This window comes from Microtus oregoni, unplaced genomic scaffold, assembly GCF_018167655.1.
Source record: "Microtus oregoni isolate MIOR12 unplaced genomic scaffold, Mior012 000067F_ref0000223, whole genome shotgun sequence".
NCBI lineage: Eukaryota > Metazoa > Chordata > Mammalia > Rodentia > Cricetidae > Microtus > Microtus oregoni.
This window is the reverse complement of record NW_024543974.1, coordinates 2,693,580-2,716,136: the sequence shown is the minus strand read 5'-3', so window position 1 is coordinate 2,716,136 and position 22,557 is coordinate 2,693,580. Positions and strand designations below refer to the sequence as shown.

The 22,557-nt window shown below is 43.6% G+C and overlaps 1 protein-coding gene across 2 annotated transcripts in view; it reads right to left on the bottom strand.

The window, feature by feature from the left end:
• LOC121440449 (CD99 antigen-like protein 2) overlaps positions 1–21,905 on the bottom strand; it is a 79,094-nt gene extending 57,189 nt beyond the window's left edge. For both annotated transcript variants that reach the window (XM_041641209.1, XM_041641210.1), the window contains exon 1: positions 21,824–21,905. In XM_041641209.1, the coding sequence (XP_041497143.1) occupies positions 21,824–21,890 (67 nt within the window). In that variant the 5' untranslated portion in view covers positions 21,891–21,905. The remainder of the gene's footprint in view (positions 1–21,823) is intronic.
• Positions 21,906–22,557: the final 652 nt, after the last annotated feature.

The following is a 22,557-nucleotide window of genomic DNA, read 5'->3' as shown; positions in this document are numbered from 1 at the left end:
AATGGTTTAAAAAAAATAAAGTCTTTAAAGAGACAGAGTACAGATAGTTAAGAGATTAAAAGAAATAAAGAAAAATAAGCCACGTAAAAATGGAAAATTCACAGAGAGTCTGGATTCTTTGTATTATTGTGTTTTCTTTAAAATTTTTGACTGTGAAGGAGCTAAGTACAGAGAGACATTTCATTACATGGGTTGCCAAGCTAAACCAGAATGGATATAAGGGTATTACGATTTCAAAATTTTGGTCTAAGGATATGATGCATTGGAGCAGGTCTTCTTTTGTTTTCACAGAGAACCAGACCTTGTGGATTTCTTCTATTCCAATTTGGTATGATAGACCACGACCTCCCGAAAAGTTCCTGTGAACACCCTCAAAAAATTACTTCACTCAACTGCCAACTGAGATAAACCTGGCACACAGGTTACACCCTAAATGATCTGAATAACAGCGCCCCCATTCAGCAGGAAGCAGTTTGGAGAGAAAAAACTGTGCCCATGTTCCCAAAATATTGTTTATAAATGTTCTTTTATATTTAAAGGGGGAAATGATATAGGTATGAATAATTTGCATTGGTATGGATTTTAAGGTCAATTTTGTTGTATGTATATGTATTTCTTGATCTTAATTGGGGTATTGTGATTGTGTAGTTCATTTAAAAATGTAATGTATAATTAGGAAATATAGGTTGCTAATGGATAATTATTGATAATAGTAAAGCTTGTAGTCATGTTAGTTAGATTTTCTAGATATATAGAGATACATTTCAGTTAGATAGGCATTCTTCATATCTCTCAAAGGCTGCAGAATATGGTATTTAAAATATTTTAATAACTTAGGACTTTTCATGACAATGAGACATGTCTGCTCCTGGCGGCACCAATCTACTTCAAGAGGAAGATGGGCATCGAAGAGGATCCTTATGGAGTTTGATAGCCATTTGGGCAAGAAACTGCTCTTGCCTGGACTGTTGCATAAAATGGACAAGAGAACCCGCAGAGAGAGGACTGCTGAACTTGCCTAAAGGTAAGATGGTCTTTCGGGGTTCCTGACTCATGAAAGAGTCTGCGAGACATTCTGCAGGACACAGCAGAAAGTGACTGAACTGTCTTTGGAATTTCCTGCTTGATGAAAATGTCTGCTGGATACTTTGGGCTTGAAGGCTGAAGATGGATGCCCCAACGGTACAAAAGAACTTTGGGTGACTGTCCAGGCAGCGAGATGTCTCTGTCATTTCTAGAGTTTTCTTATTTCTTGTTTACTTAGGTAGTATTATATCCTTCTGGAGTCTTTGATGGAGTTGAAGAATGAATAGATAGTTATAGTTTTCCTTAGTTATGATAAAAAATAAAATAGATATAAATATTGTAACTGTAATTCTTGCTTGATAACTGTTTTGCTATATGTAATTTTGCTATGTTAAAGTTAAAGCCTTCCTTTTTTTGTTTAAACAGAAAAAGGGGAAGTGATGTGAGAGTGTCATATATCAATCTGTTGATTTCATTGGTTAAGCAATAAAGAAACTGCTAGGCCCATTTGATAGGCCCACCCTTAGGTAGGTGGAGTAAACAGAACAGAAGGCTGGGAGAAAGAAGCTGAGTCAGTGAGTCGCCATGATTCTCACACTCCAGACAGACACAGGTTAAGATCATTCCTGGTAAGCCAGCTCGTGGGCTACAGCAGATTATTAGAAATGGGCTAGTCCAGGTGCGAGAGCTAGCCTAGAAGAAGCTATATAGAAATGGGCCAAGCGGTTTTTATAAGAATACAGTTTCTGTGTAATTATTTCGAGTAAAGCTAGCCGTGGGGGTGGCCGGGTGCCGGGGACGCAGCCCGCCACTCCTATTTCAACACCCTGAGCTTGTGGTAAGGCAAACAAACATGGTATGAAAGCTAGTAGAGGAAATCTTCTCATCTATGGTAGCCAGGAAGCAAAGAGGGAGCCAAGGATCAGACATGAATGTATCCTTCGAAGGCATGGTGCTAGGAGACACTTCACTGATAGAGTGGCTGTCCAGCATGCATAAAGTCCTGGTTCCAAGCCTCAGGACTCAAAGAATAGAAGGGAGGGACGGAGGGAGGGAGGGAGTCAGTCATTTGGAACACATCACAAGATAAATTTAGAGAATGTGGAATTTCCAGCATCTTTTTCTCCCTCAGTGACCTGCCCCTACCCCACACTGTAGTACTAAGGAACACTTATGAACAGAACACAAGCGCACAAGCACACATGCCAAACCATGCTTTGAGGACAAAGCAAGCGATATGTCTGCCTTCTGAACACACCACCTCCAACTAGTCCTCACTTCCAACCAGGATTCACCTCTCAGAGTAGCTACCACTTCCCAGCAATACCATAGGCTGAAGCCGAAACATGAGCCCATAGGGGGCAGTGCAGTTTAAAATTCTAACACTCATGCATGCAACTCCGGCCATGGGTGGGAAACTACAGATTGTTGGGAAGAAACCAAGAGAAATATGAATAAAGTATGGATTTTAATAGCAATCTATCAATAGGGCTCTTGTGACAATGTCAATAACAGGAATAGTGAGGGGATTATAGAACTCTGCCATATCCATGTCTCTATGAATCAAAAACGTTTAAGGATAAGTGAGCATCTCTGCAGCCTTGAGAACAAACTTGTTCTGAAGTGTCCTGGTTGTGTAGTTGGCCCTTGTAGTATGGTAGGTGGTGGTTTCCAGCCTAAGCCACTATTGATGACACCTCCTGCCTACCACCAACCACTCCCAACCAGTCACACCTACAGCCGCCACTCTGGGCCTCGACCTAAGCATTATGGACTTCCTCACTCTCTAGTTCATTTCCTTTTGGTTCTTATCTCATATCTGTCTGTAATTTTAATGTCCTCCCTGTAGGAGTGGCTTGTCTTCTTCAGCAGGTTTCTTTTGGATCTTCCCAGCATGCTCTGCTGCCCTAACAGAGTGCCTGGAATATCTGACAGTCCACAGTCAGCCTGTCGGGAGAGGGGGTGTGCTCCCAGCACTGCTGTCAGTCTCTGTCTGTCTGTCTGTCTGTCTGTCTCTCTCTCTCTCTCTCTGCCTTCCTCAAAAACTATTTTACAGCCTTCACACTTAAGAGAGTGAAAATGGACTCCCTCTTTGAAGTGTTTCTTTAAAAATGGCTATCTGTAAAAGCAAATAGACCTTAAAATCCTTTCAAATGCATTTGTATCTTTGGCCTTTTGGAGGGAGGGAAGGGAAGGAAGAAAAAGGACTGCTGACTGAGAAGGTTGTTCTCATTCCCACTGCTGGTGAGGCGTTTGATTTCCTAAGTATTAATCAAAATCACTCTTGATTATAGCAAAAACAACCTTTGCTATAATTTTAATGCAATTAACAAGAATATATGGTAATTCTGAGCAATCTTGCTCTTGAGATTAAAGAACAGCCTGCCAGGAAACATACGAATAAAGCGTTAAGATCAAAATTTGCATAATTAGGTTTCTTCCCTATTCTGCCCACCCCCACCCCCACCCCCATCTCCAGCTTCTCTGGCTATGATAAGTTCTACTGAAAAAGATGTTTAAACTCAAGTCGGCAAGCCTCCAGCCCAGGCTTCCTCCTGAGCTGGAACATCCTTTTCCAATAACATTTTCATGTTTTTACAACTCATGCCTGCCAGCCTAACAGATAGCCAATGATGGCTGACCGAATTACAGAGAACAGAGGTTTGATCCCTACTCTTCCATGTAGGAGCTAAAAAAGCAGCAGGACCATCCATATACTTTATGAAACTGCTTCCTGACACTTTGGCACCACACCAATCTGTGTATCCTGCTCTATGGAAATATCATATCTAGTCTTGAAAAGACAGCCTAAGCAACACATTAAAGTCCCAAATGACAAGCTTTGTTTATGAATACCAGACAGAAAGGCTCTTCCTATGTCCTTCCTTCAGCCGGGGCTGTGACAGCCAGAGCCACCACCTCATCCCAGTCTACCACATTCTCACTCTCCCACGAAAGCCCCGGCCCTTTGAGGTAGGGTTTGTGTTGGTCCAAGAGTGCAGACAAAGCAGCAGCTAGTGATTTCCTGGGGATACAAGAACCAGGACAGTGCGAACACTACAGGTGCCATTCCCCCAGGAAGAAAGAACAATGCAAAGGTGATGATGTTACTGCACCCACACAGCTGAGCACTGGAGAACCAGCCAAACAATTCAAACCTCCTGCCTCCCACCCTGTGGCTCAAATAGATGTTTAACATTTCCTGACCTGGAAAATATCAACAGGCCCATTTATTTCCCCTTCAGTGAGCTGGTCTTGGTTATGTGGTAAGGCTAAGGCTAAAAGGTTCACAGTCTTGGATCAGAGGCTTGGAGGGAAGAGAAACCATCATTTTTGCTATCTGTTTCTTTGGCAAGAAAGCGAAGAAGAGGAAGACATCAGAGAATGTCAAGCTGGACTCCACACTGTATATTTAAAACATTATGTCCTCAACATGCATATCTGTATCCTCGGTCTCTCCAAACCCCTGGGAAACAAAAGAAAAAGAGCACACGCGTGTCCATAAGGACCCCGGACATAAGAGGGGATCCAAAGAAAAAGAGCACATGCGTGTCCATAAAGACCCTGGACATAAGAGGGGATCCAAAGAAAAAGAGCACACGCGTGTCCATAAAGACCCCGGACATAAGAGGGGATCCAAAGAAAAAGAGCACATGCGTGTCCATAAAGACCCCAGACATAAGAGGGGATCCAAAGAAAAAGAGCACACGCGTGTCCATAAAGACCCCGGACATAAGAGGGGATCCAAAGAAAAAGAGCACATGTGTGTCCATAAAGACCCCGGACATAAGAGGGGATCCAAAGAAAAAGAGCACACGCGTGTCCATAAAGACCCCGGACATAAGAGGGGATCCAAAGAAAAAGAGCACACGCGTGTCCATAAAGACCCCGGACATAAGAGGGGATCCAAAGAAACAGAGCACACGCGTGTCCATAAAGACCCCGGACATAAGAGGGGATCCAAAGAAAAAGAGCACACGCGTGTCCATAAAGACCCCGGACATAAGAGGGGATCCAAAGCGCTTCTACCATGTCATGCTCTCAGCAGCAGTGCATGAAAACTCCCACTCTTTGTACATCCTTCAGCAGTTAGTGGTTTACAGTTCCTCTGAACGAGAGTTGTTTGTTATTCTGATTTTAGCCCCTTTAGTTTTTCTGGAAGTTTATCTTCACCTTAGGAAGAACGGGGTTTGCCATGCACTGCCGCTGAGAGTATAAAATGGTAGAAACGCTTTAGAAATCCCGAGAACTTTCTTAAGACATTAAACATATGTATGCTCCAGAAGTCAGGAATGCCCCTCCTTGATTTCTCAGATATTTCATTTGGAATACTAATAAAAAGAGAACAGCCCGAACATCCAGGAGAAACACGTGGCAGTAGCCTCACAATGGGAAGTTCCCCAACAGCAACAAAGAAGTATGCTGCCCAATCATATGCCGACATGCTTCACGTGTGACACTACAGAACAGAGACAACCCAACCCAAACATCCAGCTTCCAGCATGAGACGCAGAAGCAATAGCATCATTGGTACAAGTTTAGTCTGTTGAAAGGAAGACAAAAAGAAACAAGGAAAAAAGAGGAGGAGGAGAGAAGAGAGAGGAGAACCGCGAGAGATGGAGAAAAGGACACAGGAAAGAGAAGAGAGGAGCAGAGTGGAGGGGCTAGAAGGGAGGGGAAAGAAGAGGAGAAGAGATCTCACAAAGAGCTAGTAGCCTGAACAGACCTGGTGTCTAGAAGAGGTGCTGTTCACCGGTTACCCACAGCCCCAGCTTATAGCCATCTTCCTTCTATCACACTCACTCTCGCCTTCCCACCCTTTAGCCCACCTCCCAGATGACTCCCCATTGGGAAATGACACTTAAAATCACCAGCCACTGGAAAACAAGCAACCTGCTCTTATTCATTTAACAACTGCTGTCAATACACATGACTACTGTGCGCTTTCGTCTCAGCCCTGAGAAACATCCTCAACAAGGTGACTCCAGCTTTTCTGTATGGAGCAGAATGCTAGAGAAGTGGTCCAGCCACACAATGAGCTAGCACTAAGCTGGGAAAAGGAATGAAGTACTTACTGACCCGTGCTACAGCTGGAATGCATCTAAGTAAAATGATGCAAGTGGAATCCCTATGCCTGAGTTTTATGTGATGCTAGGGGTAAAACAGGAGGCTTTCATCAAGTACCTCAAACACGGTGGAGGGTAAGGGCTGACATGTGATGTTGTCCTCTGACATGCATGCTATGGTGCATGCTCACTTGCACATGCTCTCCTCTCTCTCTCTCTCTCTCTTTCTCCCCCCTCCCTCCCTCTCTTCCTCCCTCCCCTTCCCTCCCCCTGTTGAATTTAGCCTGATGTGGTAGTGTGTACCTATAATTCCAGCATTCAAGTGGTCAAAGTTTAAGACCAGCCTGGCCTACATAGGGAATTCCAGACAAGTCTTGGCTATAGCATGAGACACTATATCAAAAAAAAAAAAAGAACGTATGGAGGAAGGAAGGAAAAGAAGAACGTTCAAAACCAAAACAAACAAATCAAGTTGAATATATTAAAAGAGCTATCAATTCGTTTGGGCAGAATCTCATTTATACTAGTCTGGTCTCAAGCTCACTATAGAGCTGAGGGTGACTTTTAATTTCTGATCTTTCTACTCCCATCCCCTAGGTGTAATCTCCATGGCTGTCTTTTATGTAATGTTAGGAGGAAAGAGAGGCCTTCTTGCCAATACTGTACCAAATCAGCTCCACCCCAGTCCCATCTCTCCATTTGTATGAGCCATTTTTAATTTATATTCCCATATCTGTGACAAATGCCTGACAAGCAACTTTAGGTAGGAAGGCCTTATACCGACTCAGAGTCTTAAGAATGCAGTGTATCATGGTTGGGGAAGCATAAGAGTGGCTGGGTCCACAGACAACAGGAGCTTGCAGAAGCCATGCCTCACACCTTGGTGGCTCAGGAAGCAGAGAGTTCAGACCAGAACCAGAAGTGGTTATCACCTCACTGTCTGCCCACTTCTGCTGGCTGGTTCACATGGCCTAAGGGTGCCACAATATCCTACAGCAGCAGTACCAGTTTGAAATCAAATGTTCTAACTCAAAAACCTGATGGACATTACAGATCAAACCATACCACCGTACTAACGAGAGGAAAATTGCAGCACTGGAGAGACAGCTCAGTGCTGAAGAGTAGTACTAGCTACTCTTGCAAAGGACCTGGGTTTGGCTACCAAAATCCACATAGTAGCTCATGAGTATCTGTAATTCCCATTCCAGAGGACTGGACTCCCTCTTCTGGCTTCTAAGGGCACCAGGCACACATGTGGTGCACAGACATATATGCAGGCAAAACACCCACCCATATAAAAATAAAATAGTTTTAACTGCATGTCAAGATCCTACACTCACAAGAAAGGTAATGTAAAAAATATTCTAGTCGGGGAACGAAGGAAAAGTTTGCAGCTCGCATCTGAATCAGTGTTGAGAAGAGGATGAAAAATAGCCAAGTGCTCAGAGTGAGACGGAAGAGGGGCAGGTCATATGTCTTATGAACCATAAATATACCTGGCTCCCAACCAAAGCCTCAGCCTGACTGCCCAAACATGAAACTAAGCGTGCTTCCAACTGCGAGCACATAAGCAAGAGACCTGGCTCCGATGCTATGATTCCAATGGCAGAAAAGCCTATTCTATTTAAAACAGTCAAACGGGTTGGGGAGACGGCTCAGTCAGTAAAGTTCCAGTCAGTAAAGTTCCGGCGGAACAAGCATGAGGACCGGAGTTCAGATCAGCAGCACTCATGTAAAAGAGGCACACATCTGTAAACCCAGCACTGGATAAGCATATATGGGGAGAACAGTGGTCCCTGGAACTCATTAGTCACTCCACCCTAGTCAATTGGTAAATTGGCAGGGAATAGAGAGATGGCTCAGTGCATAAGAGCACTTGCTGCTCTTTCAGAAGACCCAGTTCCCAGAATAGGTGGCTTACAACCACCTGTAACTCCAGTGCCAGAACTGGTGCCCTCTTCTATTTTGTGCAGGCACTGCACTCATGTGATGCAGTTAGATGCAGTTACACATATACAGACAAAGTAGACATAAAAGGTAAACAGAATTGTAAAAACTAAGGTAGAGAGCAACTGAAGACCATGATGCTGACCTCTAGCCATGGCATGTGTACAAACGTACACGAATCACACAAACATATACATCACACACACACAAATAATCTAAGGAGCTTTTGCTTAACAGAAAATCTGTGGTTAATGCCCTTCACAGGATTTTTGAGCCAGAATATCAGCATGGGATGAATTAGACACCAAACCCTGATGGCCTAACAGGTACCAAGGAGAAAGAGGATTAGAAAATGAGAGTTTGGTAGAGACAATGGAACCAAGGAGGCCATCCTCTGCCTTGCACGCAAAGGAACAGAAAAGAAGGTCTGCAGGCAGAGAAAAGGTCCTAAGTCAGGCCTGAGTCACATGGCCTCCAAGGAGCCTATGGAGACAGTGTGGCAGGGATTGGCCAGAAAAGAAAGAGGAAGGCAGAGGAGGAAGGCCGTATTGGGGAGGGGTGGGAGGATCTGTGTGAGGGATGTAGGGTGACAGCATGATAAGGATGAGCCTTGGCATTTTGGACTAAATGATGACACCGTCCACTGAGCCAGGAACATCACAGAAGCTGGCTTTATCCTCCTGACCCTTTAGTGAATTTGAGGCCACTGAACGAGATTCTCTCTGTCCTGTGTCTCCTCCTGTCTGCTTCTTATCCTGTGTCACTTATCACCACTTCTGGGACCTTCATGGATATGACTACCTTGTCAGTGTAGGTGTGCCTCCCAAAGTGACTCCCCCTGCCTCTATGATTTCAGCTAATGTTCTTATGTCCCTCCAAATCTACGTCATCACACTCACAGAGGCTTCCGAGTTCTGCACTGGGGGTGGCACTGGGTGGGGGGGAACCAGGGGGCTTCCTGCCAGGCATCTCTCTCTATCCAATAGATCTTCCTGAGAACTGTTTAAATACCAGAGTTCATAGCCAACTCTTTCCTCCCTTTCCCTTGGCGCCTCCTTTCTAGACACACTGTTTTTGAACTGCCTCTTGCTTTATATATCAAGTAGATGTCTCCAGAAATCCTGAATGACACGATCTCAAAATTCACCTAGTTAACCAGGACTCACCGAATTGTAAGAAGTAACATAAAGAGGTTTCTTGTGCTTTGCTCAGTTTCCTTCAAAGGACATATTATGCCAAAATATACTATATTCTTATTTAAAAGATACTGAAGTCCATACAACCATACATTGGATTCAGACTTTCCCTATTTTATCTCCATTCCATTTGAAAGTGTTTGTTTATCTCCATACAATTTTATCCCATGTGTAGAGTTATGTGATTATCACCACAGCCCAGAAAAAGAACAGTTCCATCACCATAATGATCCCTTCTCCTCACCTTTAACAACACATGCCCTTGTCTCCACCTCTCCTATGCCTCCATCCTGCACCCATCCCAAACCCCAGATAATCACTAATTTGTTCTTCGCCTTCTGAGTGACATAATTCCAAGAAAATCATATACACAGAATCATGCTGTTTATAGGGTTCCGCACCGCCTGCTTCCACGCACTACAACACAATAAACCAAGCACAGTGGCACGGGCCTGCACTTCTAGTGCTTAGGAAGGTGGGCAGAAGGGTGGAAGGATGGCTGCAACTACCAGTTCAGGCTCCACGGTGAAAAAATAGATGAGCCTGGGATGGAACTCAGTCAGTAAAATGTTCTCTCTCTCACACTCTGTGCGCATGTGTGTGTGTGGAGGCCTGAAGCTATAGGTTATCCCTAGAAACTGTCTACATTATGCATGCACACACAAAATAGAAAATAGAAGATAAAGTGTATTGCTACTAATATCAGATATATAAGAAATCATCAGAAAAATGGAGGAGAGGGGAAAGATCCTATATATAACAGAAATGTATACTATAAAATGCTTGGCAATGTAAGGAATGAAGATAAATAAATTTATGAAAACAAACACAAAGATAAAAGAACTACATAGACCAAGTTTGAATGAGAAATCTCAGTAATGCAAAAAACTGTGGTGCACGCCTTTAATCCCAGCACTCAGGAGGCAGAGGCAGGCGGATCTCTGTGAGTTCGAGGCCAGCCTGGTCTACAAGAGCTAGTTCCAGAACAGGCTCCAGGCTCCAAAGCTACAGAGAAACGCTGTCTCAAAAAAACAAAAAAAACAAAAAAACAAAAAACAAAAAAAAAAAACACCAAAAGCTCAAAATCCAAAAAAACAACAAAAAAGAAACTTTTATGATTCTTTTAATTATGTTACTGGAGACTGGGGGTTATGCATATGTATTAGTGTAGCGCCTACAAAGAGAGCATCAGCTCCTCTGGAGCTGGAGTTACCTGACCTGGGGGCTGAGAACCAAACTGGGGTCCTCTGCAAGGGCATTAAATGCCCATAAGAGGCCTGCCCCTTTCTGAATGGAGACGGGAAGGGGAGTAGATGAAAGTCTGGGGGAAAGAAGGGGAGGAGAGGAAGGAGGGAAAACTATGATCAGTATGTAAAATAAATGAAAAAATGTTAATAAAATTTAAAAAGATAAAATCGCAGTGGAGGGTTGGAGAGTTTGCTCAGCAGTTAAGAGCATTTGTTGTTCTTGCAGAGGACCTGGGTTTGGTTTCCAACTTCTACATGGCTGTTTACAGTTATCTATAATACTAGTGCTGGGGATCCAACACCTTCCTGACTTGTGAGGGCACGAGGCATGCATGTGGTGCACATACGTTTATGCAAGCAACATATTTATACACATAAAAATAATAAAAAAAATGAACCTAAAAAATTTTAAGCCAAGTGGAGACCAGACATGCCTCTCGTCCTGCATTGGAGATGTTGAGGCATAAGGATCAAGCACCCACATTAGGCAGCTTAGGTTTGCTTATAACTCCTAGGAATCTGATATGTTCCTAAAAACAAACAAAAACACTAAATGGCCAGGCAGTGGTGGCACACACCTTTAATCCCAGCACTCGGGAGACAGATACAGACCAATCTCTGTGTGTTCCAGACCAGCCTGGACTACAGAGTGAGTTCCAGGTCAGGTTCCAAAGCTACAGAGAAACCCTGTCTCAAAAAAAAAACCACCTAAATGTTGTGTTTAAATATTTAGTTATCTCTCTCTCTCTCTCTCTCTCTCTCTCTCTCTCTCTCTCTGTGTGTGTGTGTGTGTGTGTGTGCGTGTGTGTGTGTGTGCGTGTGTGTAGAGAGAGAGAGAGATTTGACAAGTGAAGAAATAAAGACCATAAATTTGAGCAAGAAAGGGGGTGAGTTGGAAAACAATACAGTTGTATTTTAATTTCAAAGTATAAAAAATACATTAAAAATACTAATAGTCAGACATGGGGCACACACCTTTAATCCCAGCACTCTGGAGGCAGAGGCCAGTGGATCTCTGTTTAGTTTGAAGCCAGTCTGGTCTACAGAGCAAGTTCCAGAACAGGCTCCAAACCTACAAAGAAACCCTATTTTAAAACAATAAACAAACAAATAAGTAAATTATGAAAATAAAAAAATATTAACAGTCAAGATCTGTTGTGGTAATTTAAACTGAGCAATAATAATATCTTGAGTGAATCATTGAAATAACAATATGAACCAGCAGCTGTAGTAGGGAGTTGCGGGTTGCATTTCGCCACCCAGCTCCCGCCACCGCCCGCTAGCTTATGCCCCGAAATAACAACACACAAACTGTATTCTTTTAAACACTGCCTGGCCCATTAGTTTCAGCCTCTTAACCCATTTCTAATAATCTATGTAGCACCACGAGGTGCGCTTACCAGGAATTCAGCATGTCTGACCTGGTGGCTGGCTGCATCGTCTGCCTCAGAGAGCAGAGCTATCGCGTCTGTCCGGGAGAGGGGAGCATGGCGTCTCTGAGCTCACTTCCTCTTCCTCCCAGCATTCTGTTCTGTTTACTCCACCCACCTATGTTCTATCCAATAAAATGTGCCAAGGCAGTTTCTTTACTTTTTTAACCAATGACCTTCCTCCATCAAGCAGCAATAACATCAAAAGAAAAGTAAAACTAAGCCAAGTATGATGGCACACTCCTATAATCAGGAGGCAGAGGCAGGTGGAGCTCTGTAAGTTCAAGGCCAGCCTGGTCTACAGAGTGACCAGTCAGGGCTACACAGTCAGACTTCAGATTTTCAGATTTTGGAGTATGTACAAACTTTGAAAATTAAGCATCCCTTATCCAAAAACCTGAAATCCAAATTTCAGAGCATCCCAAATCTCAGGATTCTGGAGTGGGGAATGCATGTACCCTGTACAGGACAAGTAAAAGAAGTCACATTCCAGCTTGAGAAACTAAAGGGTGACTCAAAGAAGGCTAGAGCTGGAATAGTAGAGGGCAGGGGAGAGAGGATGAAAGAAAACGTGAACATCACAGGTGAATGAGAAGAATCAAGGAAGGAGAGAGTGAATGAAAACAGGGCAGAAGCAGGTCTAATTAGTCCCTGATGATGAGTGTGCCAGAAGAAAAACACAGCCAAGCAAGAACACAGGAAAATAAAGCATTATGAGTGGGAACCAGGAGAAAATAATAATCAAGGAACCGCACCAAAGGCTTGACCAGGCAACTCATTAAAGAAGAAATCAACTTGAACAAGCCACGCAGTAACAGGAGACACGTAAATTAAAGCAGAGTAATATAAACATGCAAATTCCGTAGACCTATATCATGATAACACTGACAAGGCCAAGCGCTGGCAAGGCTATTACACAATGGCTATTTTAATGTGCTGCTAGTAGCCAGAACCAGCACAGCTGCTTTGGGAGACAGCTGGGCACCACTTCGTAACAATGAAGTGACAAGGACTGTGAACCCCAGAAACTCCACTCTTGGGTATTAATTTTGCAAATAGGAAGCATCAGCCTTTTTGGTCTTTTACAACTCTAGATACTAGAAGGGTTTGAATTCAAGTGCTTTTCATTATATGGGTTCTAGCTGATATTTATCAGATTATAAGGCATAAGACACAGCAAACAGTGTATTAGCCATCAAAGTGTATTTTTTATTTATTAAAACTTTTGTTATAAAGGACTTGCAAATTAAAAACAACATACATGGAGCCAGGCAGTGGTGGTACACACCTTTAATCCCATACTGGAGGCAGTGGTAGGTGGATCTCTGTGAGTTTGAGGTCAGCCTGGTCTACAGAGCAAGTTCCAGGACACACAGAAACCCTGTCTCACAAAACCCCCAAAAAAGAAGGAAGGAAGAGAAAAGAAATGAAGAGAGAAAAAAAATTATCAGGCAGTGAGATTGACCAGACCCAAAGTCTATCCATCTCAATGAATTCCTATACAGTTAGAATAGCCATTCCAAAGGTGTGGCTCCCCACACTGAATTTTACAGTTTAACTATTTTACACATTTATCCACCACTACAAAAAAAAATCCATGACAGAATTCAAACTAAAAACTAGCTAGCTTCATATCTTTTCTTATAAATCATGTCCATCTATATTTAATGCAGCACTATTCACAACAGCCAAGAAACATGAGCAGCCTACTGAGTTGATAAAGAAAAGATGGTAGATAAACACAACAGAATTCCATTCTACCACAAGGAAAAATAAAATCATAATGTTTTCACAAAAATGGGAATGTAGTAGGAGCTGCAGGCTGCGTTTCTGCCACCCAGCTCCCAGCCACCGGCTATTTTTACCAGAAATAACAACAGACAAACTGTATTCATATAAACACTGCTTGGCCCATTTCTATTAATGTGTGTAGCACCACGAGGTGATGACTAATCTTGCCTAACCCATATCTTATCTTGTCTAACCCATATTTAGTAATCTGTGTAGCACCAGTCTTACCGGGAAAGATTCAGCATGTCTGACCTGGCGGCTTGCTTCATCACGTCTGCCCTGGAGAGGGGAGGTATGGCATCTGCCTCACTTCTTCTTCCTCCCAGCATTCTGTTATGTTTACTCCACCCACCTATGTTCTAACCTATCAGGCCAAGCAGTTTCTTTATTAATTAACCAATGAAAGCAACAGATTGATATGACACTCCCACATCATGGGAACAATTGCAGATCATTAGATTAAACAAAATAAGCCAGATTCAAAAACATCATGTTGTCATCTACCACACACATAACCTAGATTTTAATTTTTACATATATGTATTTACATGTGAGGGTACAAATCTTGGGAGCTTTTCAGGCAGGGAAAACAAAAGAGGGTAGGAAAACCCATGGGACATAAAAGCAGAATCAGCATGCTGTGGGAGGGAAAGGACCAATGTGTAGGATAGGGCTGGAGAAAGGGTCATCAAAACAAATAGAAAAGGCCATAATGGAACGCACTGCTTTTTAGACTATTCTGGCTTGCTTCCTGTTGCTCTGGTAAACACCATGACCAAAGCAATTTGAGGAGGGAAGGGTTTACTTCAGCTTACACTTCCAACAGTCCATCACTGAGGGAAGTCAGGACAGCAAATCAAGACAAGAACCTGGAGACAGGAACTAATGCAGAGGCCATAGAGGAACACTGGCTGGTTTACCCTGGCTTGCTCAGCTATCTTTTTTATACAGTCCAGGCTCACCTACTCAGAGATAGTACTGCCCAGAGTGGGCAATTCGGCAAGGAAGGCTGTCCCTCGTTGATGGGGTTTGTGCTTTCTCTACACTTTCACACATTATCCAAGTTTATACAAAGACCACCGATTATTGCTGTAACCAAGTAAGTACTGTCTGAGCAAGTCTCTGGCTCATTTCCTGTTTATCATTTTTCATTGGTTCCCCCAAATAAAATGTATTAAGAAGGATCTGTTCCCACCTTTTAACATGAAAGATATTAGTTCTCTTTGGCTATCTAAGCAAAAAATAAAATAAAATAAAAATAAATAAATAAAAAGTAAAAATAATCCACCTAAAGAGTTTAGTAACCACTGACGTAACCAGCAGGAGCTCAAAGCTCACCGAAGACTCCAGAATGGATTCTGACATCAGCAGAGTTGATGCCAACCCCCAAAGATGACCTGTGATCTCATTTCTTCCAACATATCTATCCTGAGGCAGTGATAAGACCGAAACCTTTGGTGACTCATGAGTATACTGAAGTCAGAAAGGGGAACTCCAAAGTATATATCTGAAAGTCGTGTATGCTGCCTCAAACCCTAGTCTCAGCATTTGGGAGAAGAAGCAGGAGAAGTGTGTAAGATCAAGGCCAGCCCGAGCTACATATAGAGACCCTGTCTCAAAAGAAAAAGAGTTGTCAAGGGCTGGAGTGTGACTTGGCAGTGGGGCATTTGAGTAGCAACGCCAGGCCCTTCCCTGGTACCCACAAATGCCCATTCAAATGGCTTCTGTGCATTCGTTACAGTTGCCCGTTATCTACCTCGTGAGGAGGGATGAAGACATGGCCTATAACATCAAGAAAAGAGTTGAAAACTTATCAGAGCTCTGAAGACTGAAATGTTATTTTTAACAAAATCTCAATCGTTTGCTTTTACCAATAAAGACTCAGGAGCCAGATACTGGGGTGAAAGGCTGCTAGTTCCAAGAGGCAGAAAAAGCACCCACCTGACCTTCCTCCTCCACCAATGTTCCAGTAGAAGACTAACTGCATAATGTTGATCCCAGAAACATTAAAGGAAAGAAAATTCTCTCTGTCCTCATGATGCCCAAGTCCCAGGACTGAGACAGGCAGGGCTAAGTAGCTTGAAGTCAATCCTGCATACTTTCTGGGGCACATCTATCAAACCTGATACCCTGAGTCAGTCCACAGGTTCTTGCTAGGATCCCAGCCTGGCCACTCAGCTTTGCAGCACCTGGGGCCACTGTGGTCATGCCCAACTGTTGACAACCAGTCCTAACACACAATTGTGTGCACCTACTTGTTGAAGGAGTCTGCTTATGTGCTCCCAGCTGCCCATATTCCTGAAATAACCACACAGAAACCATATTATTTACAATACTGTTTGGCCAATAGCTTAAGCGTATTTCTGTCTAACTCTTATATCTTAAACTAGCCCATATCCATTAATCTGTGTATCGCCATGTGGCATCTGTCTCCAGCGGAGCTATATTGCTTCTCTCTGACTCCGCCTTCTTTCTCTCAGCATTTAGGTTAGTTCCCCCCCCCTCCAGCTCTACTCTGCCCTATAAGGCCAAGCCAGTTTTTTTATTCGTTAACCAATAAAAGCAACACATAGACAGAAGGACCTCCCACATCACCTACTTCTGGTTTTTTGTTTGCTGAGGCAGAAGGCTAGCCCCAAACTCAAGATCCTCCTTCCTCAGTTTCTGGAACACTGAGATTAATAGGCATTAATAGGCATGTGCCACCACACCTGGCATAGTTAGGAGATCATTCAGTGCTTTTTTTTATTTTTATTTTTGGTGTGGTGTGGTGTGGTGTTTTGGCTTGCATTGCTTTACTTTGGTTGGTTATAATCCAAGGCTAGCCAGGAACCTGTCAGGTAGTCCAGACTGTTGTAATTTTTAAAAGGTGTAGACTGCTCTCAAACTCACAGCAATCCTCCTACTTCATTCTCCCAAATGCTGCTGGTATTACAGTCATGGGCTGCCACAGCCATTTTACTTCTTAAATTTATTTATCCATTCTTTTTGAGGTACTGGAGATGGAACCCAGGGCCTTGCACATGTCAAACACATGTTCTACCAATGAAAGCTCCAGCCTTGTTAATTGTTTTAAACAAATATATAATTTATATACCATGCAGTCACCCTTTCACTATGTATAATTCAATGGTTGTTGAAGTACTTTAAGATTGTGCAAGCATCGCCTTTCTTTATTTCCAGAACATGTTCATCACTCTGCAAAGCCTTTATCCTTTAAGCAGTCACTTCCTATCCCCTTCCCCTAATCCTTAGCAACCACTAATCTATTTTTTTGTTTTTATAAATATGCAATCTCTGAAAATTTCATGTAAACAATGCTGTCAAGATTTGCAAAGTGTATATCTTAAATGTGGCCTGGAACATATAGATGTAGGATTAATATGTGCTAACCTGAAAGGGATTCACTGGAAGACAGGTCCTGTGCTGAGCACTTCAGACACTCACACTTATTTAATCCTAATAACTGCCACATCAGGAGGATTATCCCCATGGTTAATTGAAGAAACTTGCCAGAAGGTTCCTAAACCCTTTAGAGCTACACGTTTTCCATGTAGGAAGTGAGGTATTGCACACTACTTTTATTTCATTGTTTAAATTAACATACAAAGTAATGGGCTTCACTATGGCATTTTCATCCATATACTGTTATACTTCACTCATGTTCACCCTCCCTATTGCCCATTACCATCTCCTAGTCTTCCTTCTGCTTCCTTCTTGCCTTTAGGTGATGTGGGAGTCCCCTCTGTATGCTGTGAATGATGGGGAACTTCAGCCAATCACATTCCGTTTAGGGTGTGTCCCCCTGGGGCCACACAAAACAAATAAAAACATCCAGGTGCACTTGCCTCTTCCTCTTTGCCCTCTGCATTCCTGGATAGCTGGAACCCTGATTTGTAAGTTTTCTTTCTTCTGTTTATTAAAGCTGAATATTATTTTAAGTTGGTCTGGTTAATTACAATATTCCGATCCACCATGCCTATCATGTGAATACCATTGGTGAATAAAGAAACTGCCTTGGCCTGTTGATAGGGCAGAATTTAGGTAGATGGGGAAAACTAAACTGAATGCTGGGAGGAAGGAGGCAGAGTAAGGGAGTAAATTAAGATGTAAGAGTTAGCCAATAAAAAGCTAGAGCTAATGGGTCAAGCAGTGATTTAAATAATATAGTATCTGTGTGATTATTTGGGGGCTGAGCGTCGTCCTTCAACATTTAGGTCATATATGTATATGTATATGTATATATGTCATATCTGAGAAAAAAAGTTATCTTTTCCCCATTACCTTCTCTTTTTCTTGCCACATTACTACTCCCCTACCTCTCCCCAACACTCTTGGTTTATCTTCATGTCGCATAAATGTAAATATATGCATGCATACATATATAGACTCAGCATCTGAGAGAAAACCTCTGGGTATTTGTCTTTCTGAGTTATTGTGCTTAACATGATGACCTCGAGTTCTACCCACTTTCCAGCAAGAAATATATTTTTTTCTTGCTCAAAGATGAATAAAACTCCATTATGGGGTGGGTAAGATGGTTCAGTGGGTAGAAGTACCTGCCATCAAGCCTGTTGACCTGAGTTTGATCTCTTTGACCTACATGATGGGAAAAGAGGATCAACTAAAGGAAGCTGTCCTCTGACCACCACATGTGCCCCGTGGCATGTATGTGCCCCCAATAATAATTATTATTATGTAATAAAATTGTTTTAAATTATTTCAAAACTCCATTGTGTAAACGTACCACATATTCATTAGCCATTTGTCAGTTGATGGGCATCTAGACTGGTTCCATATCATGGCTATTGGGAACAGTATAGTAACAAAGATGGTATGCAGGTATCTGTGTAGTCTGTTAATTTAAGGGCTTTTGGTTACATACACAAGCATGGTAGAGCTAAATCATATGTGAGTTCTATTTGCAGATTTTGAGGAGTCTCATACTGCTGTCCACAATGGGTGCACCTGTGCACAGTCTCATCAATGGTGACTAAGGCCCTCCCACACCATCATCAGCACCATTCTAACCTCAAGCAATTTTAATTTGCATTTCCCTGAAGACTAAGGATGTCAAATACTTCCTCAAATATTTCTTAGCCATTTGTATTTCTTTCTTTCAGAGCTGTCTATTTACTGGTTGGATGGTCCTTACTGTCCTGGAACTAGCTCTGTAGACCAGACTGGCCTCGAACTCACAAGATCTGCCTGCCTCTGCCTCCTGAGTGCTGGGATTAAAGGCTGCGCCACCATGGCCCAGCTCCATTGTTTTTCAAGACTGCAACACATCATTATGTATGTCAAAAGGCAGAGCAGGTCACAGTGTCAACCTTCCTGGTTTGGCTAATGAATGTGTGTGACGCACTAAGAGTCTGGCTCCTGGAAGGCCTTCCTAAGGAACAGCCCCTGTTAAGACTCTTACATACACAGCTGAGGTCCTTCTCCCTGGTGCTCAGAAGAACAACTTCCACACTCTGGATACCTTCAGATGACAAACCTGTCCTCAGAAGATACTTCAGAAGAAGTAAGATACATATTGAAGTTAACTCCCCTTTGTCTTTAGAGAGTGACTTTGAGAGGATTGGGTTTTTCCGAGATAGAATTTCTCTCTGTAATAGCCCTGGCTGTCCTGGAACTCACTCTGTAGACCATGCTAACCTTGAACCCAGAGACCTGCCTCCCTCTGCCTCCCTAGTCCTGGAAATGAAGGTGTGTGAATGAGTTCTTAACCATCCTTTCAACTTTAGCTAAAACCTGAGTCTACTTCCTAGAACCTGGAGGAACTTACACCTTATTCCCAGATGTGTTTCTGAGACTTCTGTATGCCTGCAGAGGTTGCTGAGGCACAATCCATTACTGAGGACTAGGAACAAGAATAAAGGAACACTGGCAGAGCTCTGCAGACCCCAATACAGAAAAATTGGGTCCCTACCTTCAAAAGAAAACTACATCTGGCTCAGTGTTCTTAGATCAAGAAAATATCACAGGGTGGCACTTTTATCTGTGTTGAACCCTGGTTATTTCTTCTAATATGTGACCACAGTCTCCTTACTTGGAGCAAGGATAATAGCTAACCTTAACAATTATTGTGGCGATTCAAAACAAGATAATGCTAGGTGTGGTGGCATACAAGTATCAGCCCAGGTCTCAGGAAGCAGAGGCAGGAGGATCAGAAGTTCAAGGACAACATTGGATACATAGCAAATTTGAGGCTACCAAATTGGGTTATATGAGACCCCATTTAAAAAAAATAAAAGGAAGGAAAGAAGGAAGATATATTTTATACTTGGCACACAGAAAGCACCCAGGAAATGGTAGCTGATCAATGAAGAACACATTCCTGGGTCAAGGACACCTTTGTGATTGTTAGTCATTATATGGACTGATTGAACAGGTTTAGAGAACTCATTTACAGGAAGCCACTGAAGGTTAGCAGTGGGGCAGCCTCCAGGTCTAAATTATACCCAGTGGTTTAAGATGGCTACTGTGGAGTCACAGAAGCCTGGGAGCAAACCCTAGCTGCCAATTAATCACTTATGACATCAGCTCTACCCGCTTCCTCAGTCTCTCTGAACTCAAAGCTTGGCCATTTACAAGTCTACTTTCAAAACCCCCATGCCATAAGATGCAATTATCTAGCATGCACAGGGTTTCATGTTCCAATTCCAGTAAAGGAAAATAAAAGCTCATTTGTAGTCTTAGGAATCTCCTACAGTGTTTGGAACACAGCTCTCAAGGATAAGGTGGCCTATCAGATGGATACTTTTCTCTACAAAAGCTCATTTGTTAATAAAAGTTTAACCCCAAAGAGAAACTGAAAAAAAATCAGCAGCTCTTTATCCTTGAGATTGCTTCCTTCTCTCCACAGCAGTCTATCCTGTAGATCTGCTGTCTGAGCTAATTTTCCCCCTCTACCAAGTTGTCGTTGCAGAGACTGAAGACTTGGCTTTCTTTACCCTCTGCATCATCAGTTCCTAGAACCCAGACTGGCCATACCTTTGTAGCTCGCTAAAAGGTTCTTGTAGCAATTCCAGCAGGGTTGTCCTTAACTATTTCTGTATCTTTTGTATAACTTCCTGGGCTAGGTGTTCTCCTCTTTACCAGTGTTCCTTATATGTGACATATATCTTACTAGAAGGCAGTGCTAGGACCAAGTTTTGTCTTCCTAAGCTTGTGTTTTTCATGGATAAATTTGCCTTCATTTTCAGAAAGCTCAAAGCACAATTCTTGCTCAGTTACAATTACACGGTTTTCTTGAAGCTGTTTTGGAGTTTTGTTTTGCTTTGTTTTTTTCCGTGATGTGGAGACGGGACATAAATAAATGTAAGAAGACTCTGCTGGTACTTGTTTACGATACTATTTCCAAACACAGACTGTATTTATCATAAGAATATGCTACTCAGACTTGAATGTTTCTGCAAATTACTCTAAATAAAACACTGAATCTGATTCAGGTCAGGATCAGGGTGCAAGATATCGCATTTCTGAGAAAATCCCAGGTGATGCCCAGGTGGCTGGGCCTGGTGCACAAATTGTGTTGCACAAGGTGGAAGAAACTTGTTTCTTTGATTCAGCACAATTTCTGTGTCCATCTCCTCCAAAAAATATGGCCAAAGTCTCTAGAAGTGTAGGGACAAACACCAATAGCATGTAGAGAACTAATTAATATAAGACCCACAAGTTGCCCCCTCCCGCCCCATTTCCACTTTGTCCCCCCTCTAAGCCCACCGAGATCTAGCCAGGAAGTCACATCTCCAGATGTTTTTGCTGCAGGTGGCCTCATAGCCAATTTTCAAAATGACTGCTTTTTCCAAGGTTTTCCCAAGATACACTCCTGGGAACAGCTGTTGTCACCAATGGTGGCATCTGCTTGGCCAGCATTTTAACATTCTAGTGTTTTAAAATCAGTAAGAAGGGTCCCATCACTCGTCTTCGACTATATAATTCACAGTGCGCTCAGTCCCTGAAGCCTCAGACCCTCACCCCTAGGCCAAGAATGGCCAAATCGCCCAAAGCCCCCACTTCAGGCCGGTCAGATGGGGGCAGGGCCGCTCATGCGCAGAGCGACCCCCAGGCCACAGGGCGGGGTCCCTGGTTGCCCCAACCCCCTTCCACCTTACCTCTCTGGACCAGGGTGGCCAAGGAGAAAACGAAGCAAATGAGGAAAGCAGTACGCCAGGCCACCATGGCTGGGAGCAGGCGCAGGGGCCTCAAGGAGCACGGTTAGCGCAGGAGGGCCCGAGGGGGCGGGGATGGGAGGAGCTGGGGAGGAGGAGCCCGTCACAACCGCAGGGCCCCGCCCAAAGCTGGCACCCGTCGCTGCGGTCAGGAAGGACAGAGGAGAGGCGCGCCTTAATACCCGTGCTGGGGGGGGGGGGACTCCTCAGGGCCCAAGGCAGGAGACTGGGCGACACTGCCGTCTCGGGGACTCCGCCGCAGTCTGGAGGCGGGGCATAGGGCGAGGGCGGGGCTCGCAGACACTCGTTCTGTTGCTCGATCTGGATTGGGTGGCTTGCCTACTCACTGCTGCAGACCCCTTCCCACCCTATCGTCGCTAGGGGAATGTCAGAAGAGGCCTGCAAGCCCCTGTAGGGCGCCACCAGAGGCCAGGGTGTGGGAAGCAGCAGTGGAGACGGTGCTCAGGAAAGGCCACTCCGAGGCCACTACACACCGTGGCACAGAGCTGGGGTGCAGCCAGCCAGCGACCTTGGACCGCACCTTCCTCCTCTAGTGCAGGTCCCCCAGCTGAGAGGTTTCTCCGACGCCTTGGCCTCATTCGCTGCCGCCTGCTGAAAGCTGCAGCAAATTCCCTGCCTCAAACTAAAGAACTGGGCTATTTGGGTAGCTGCTGGGA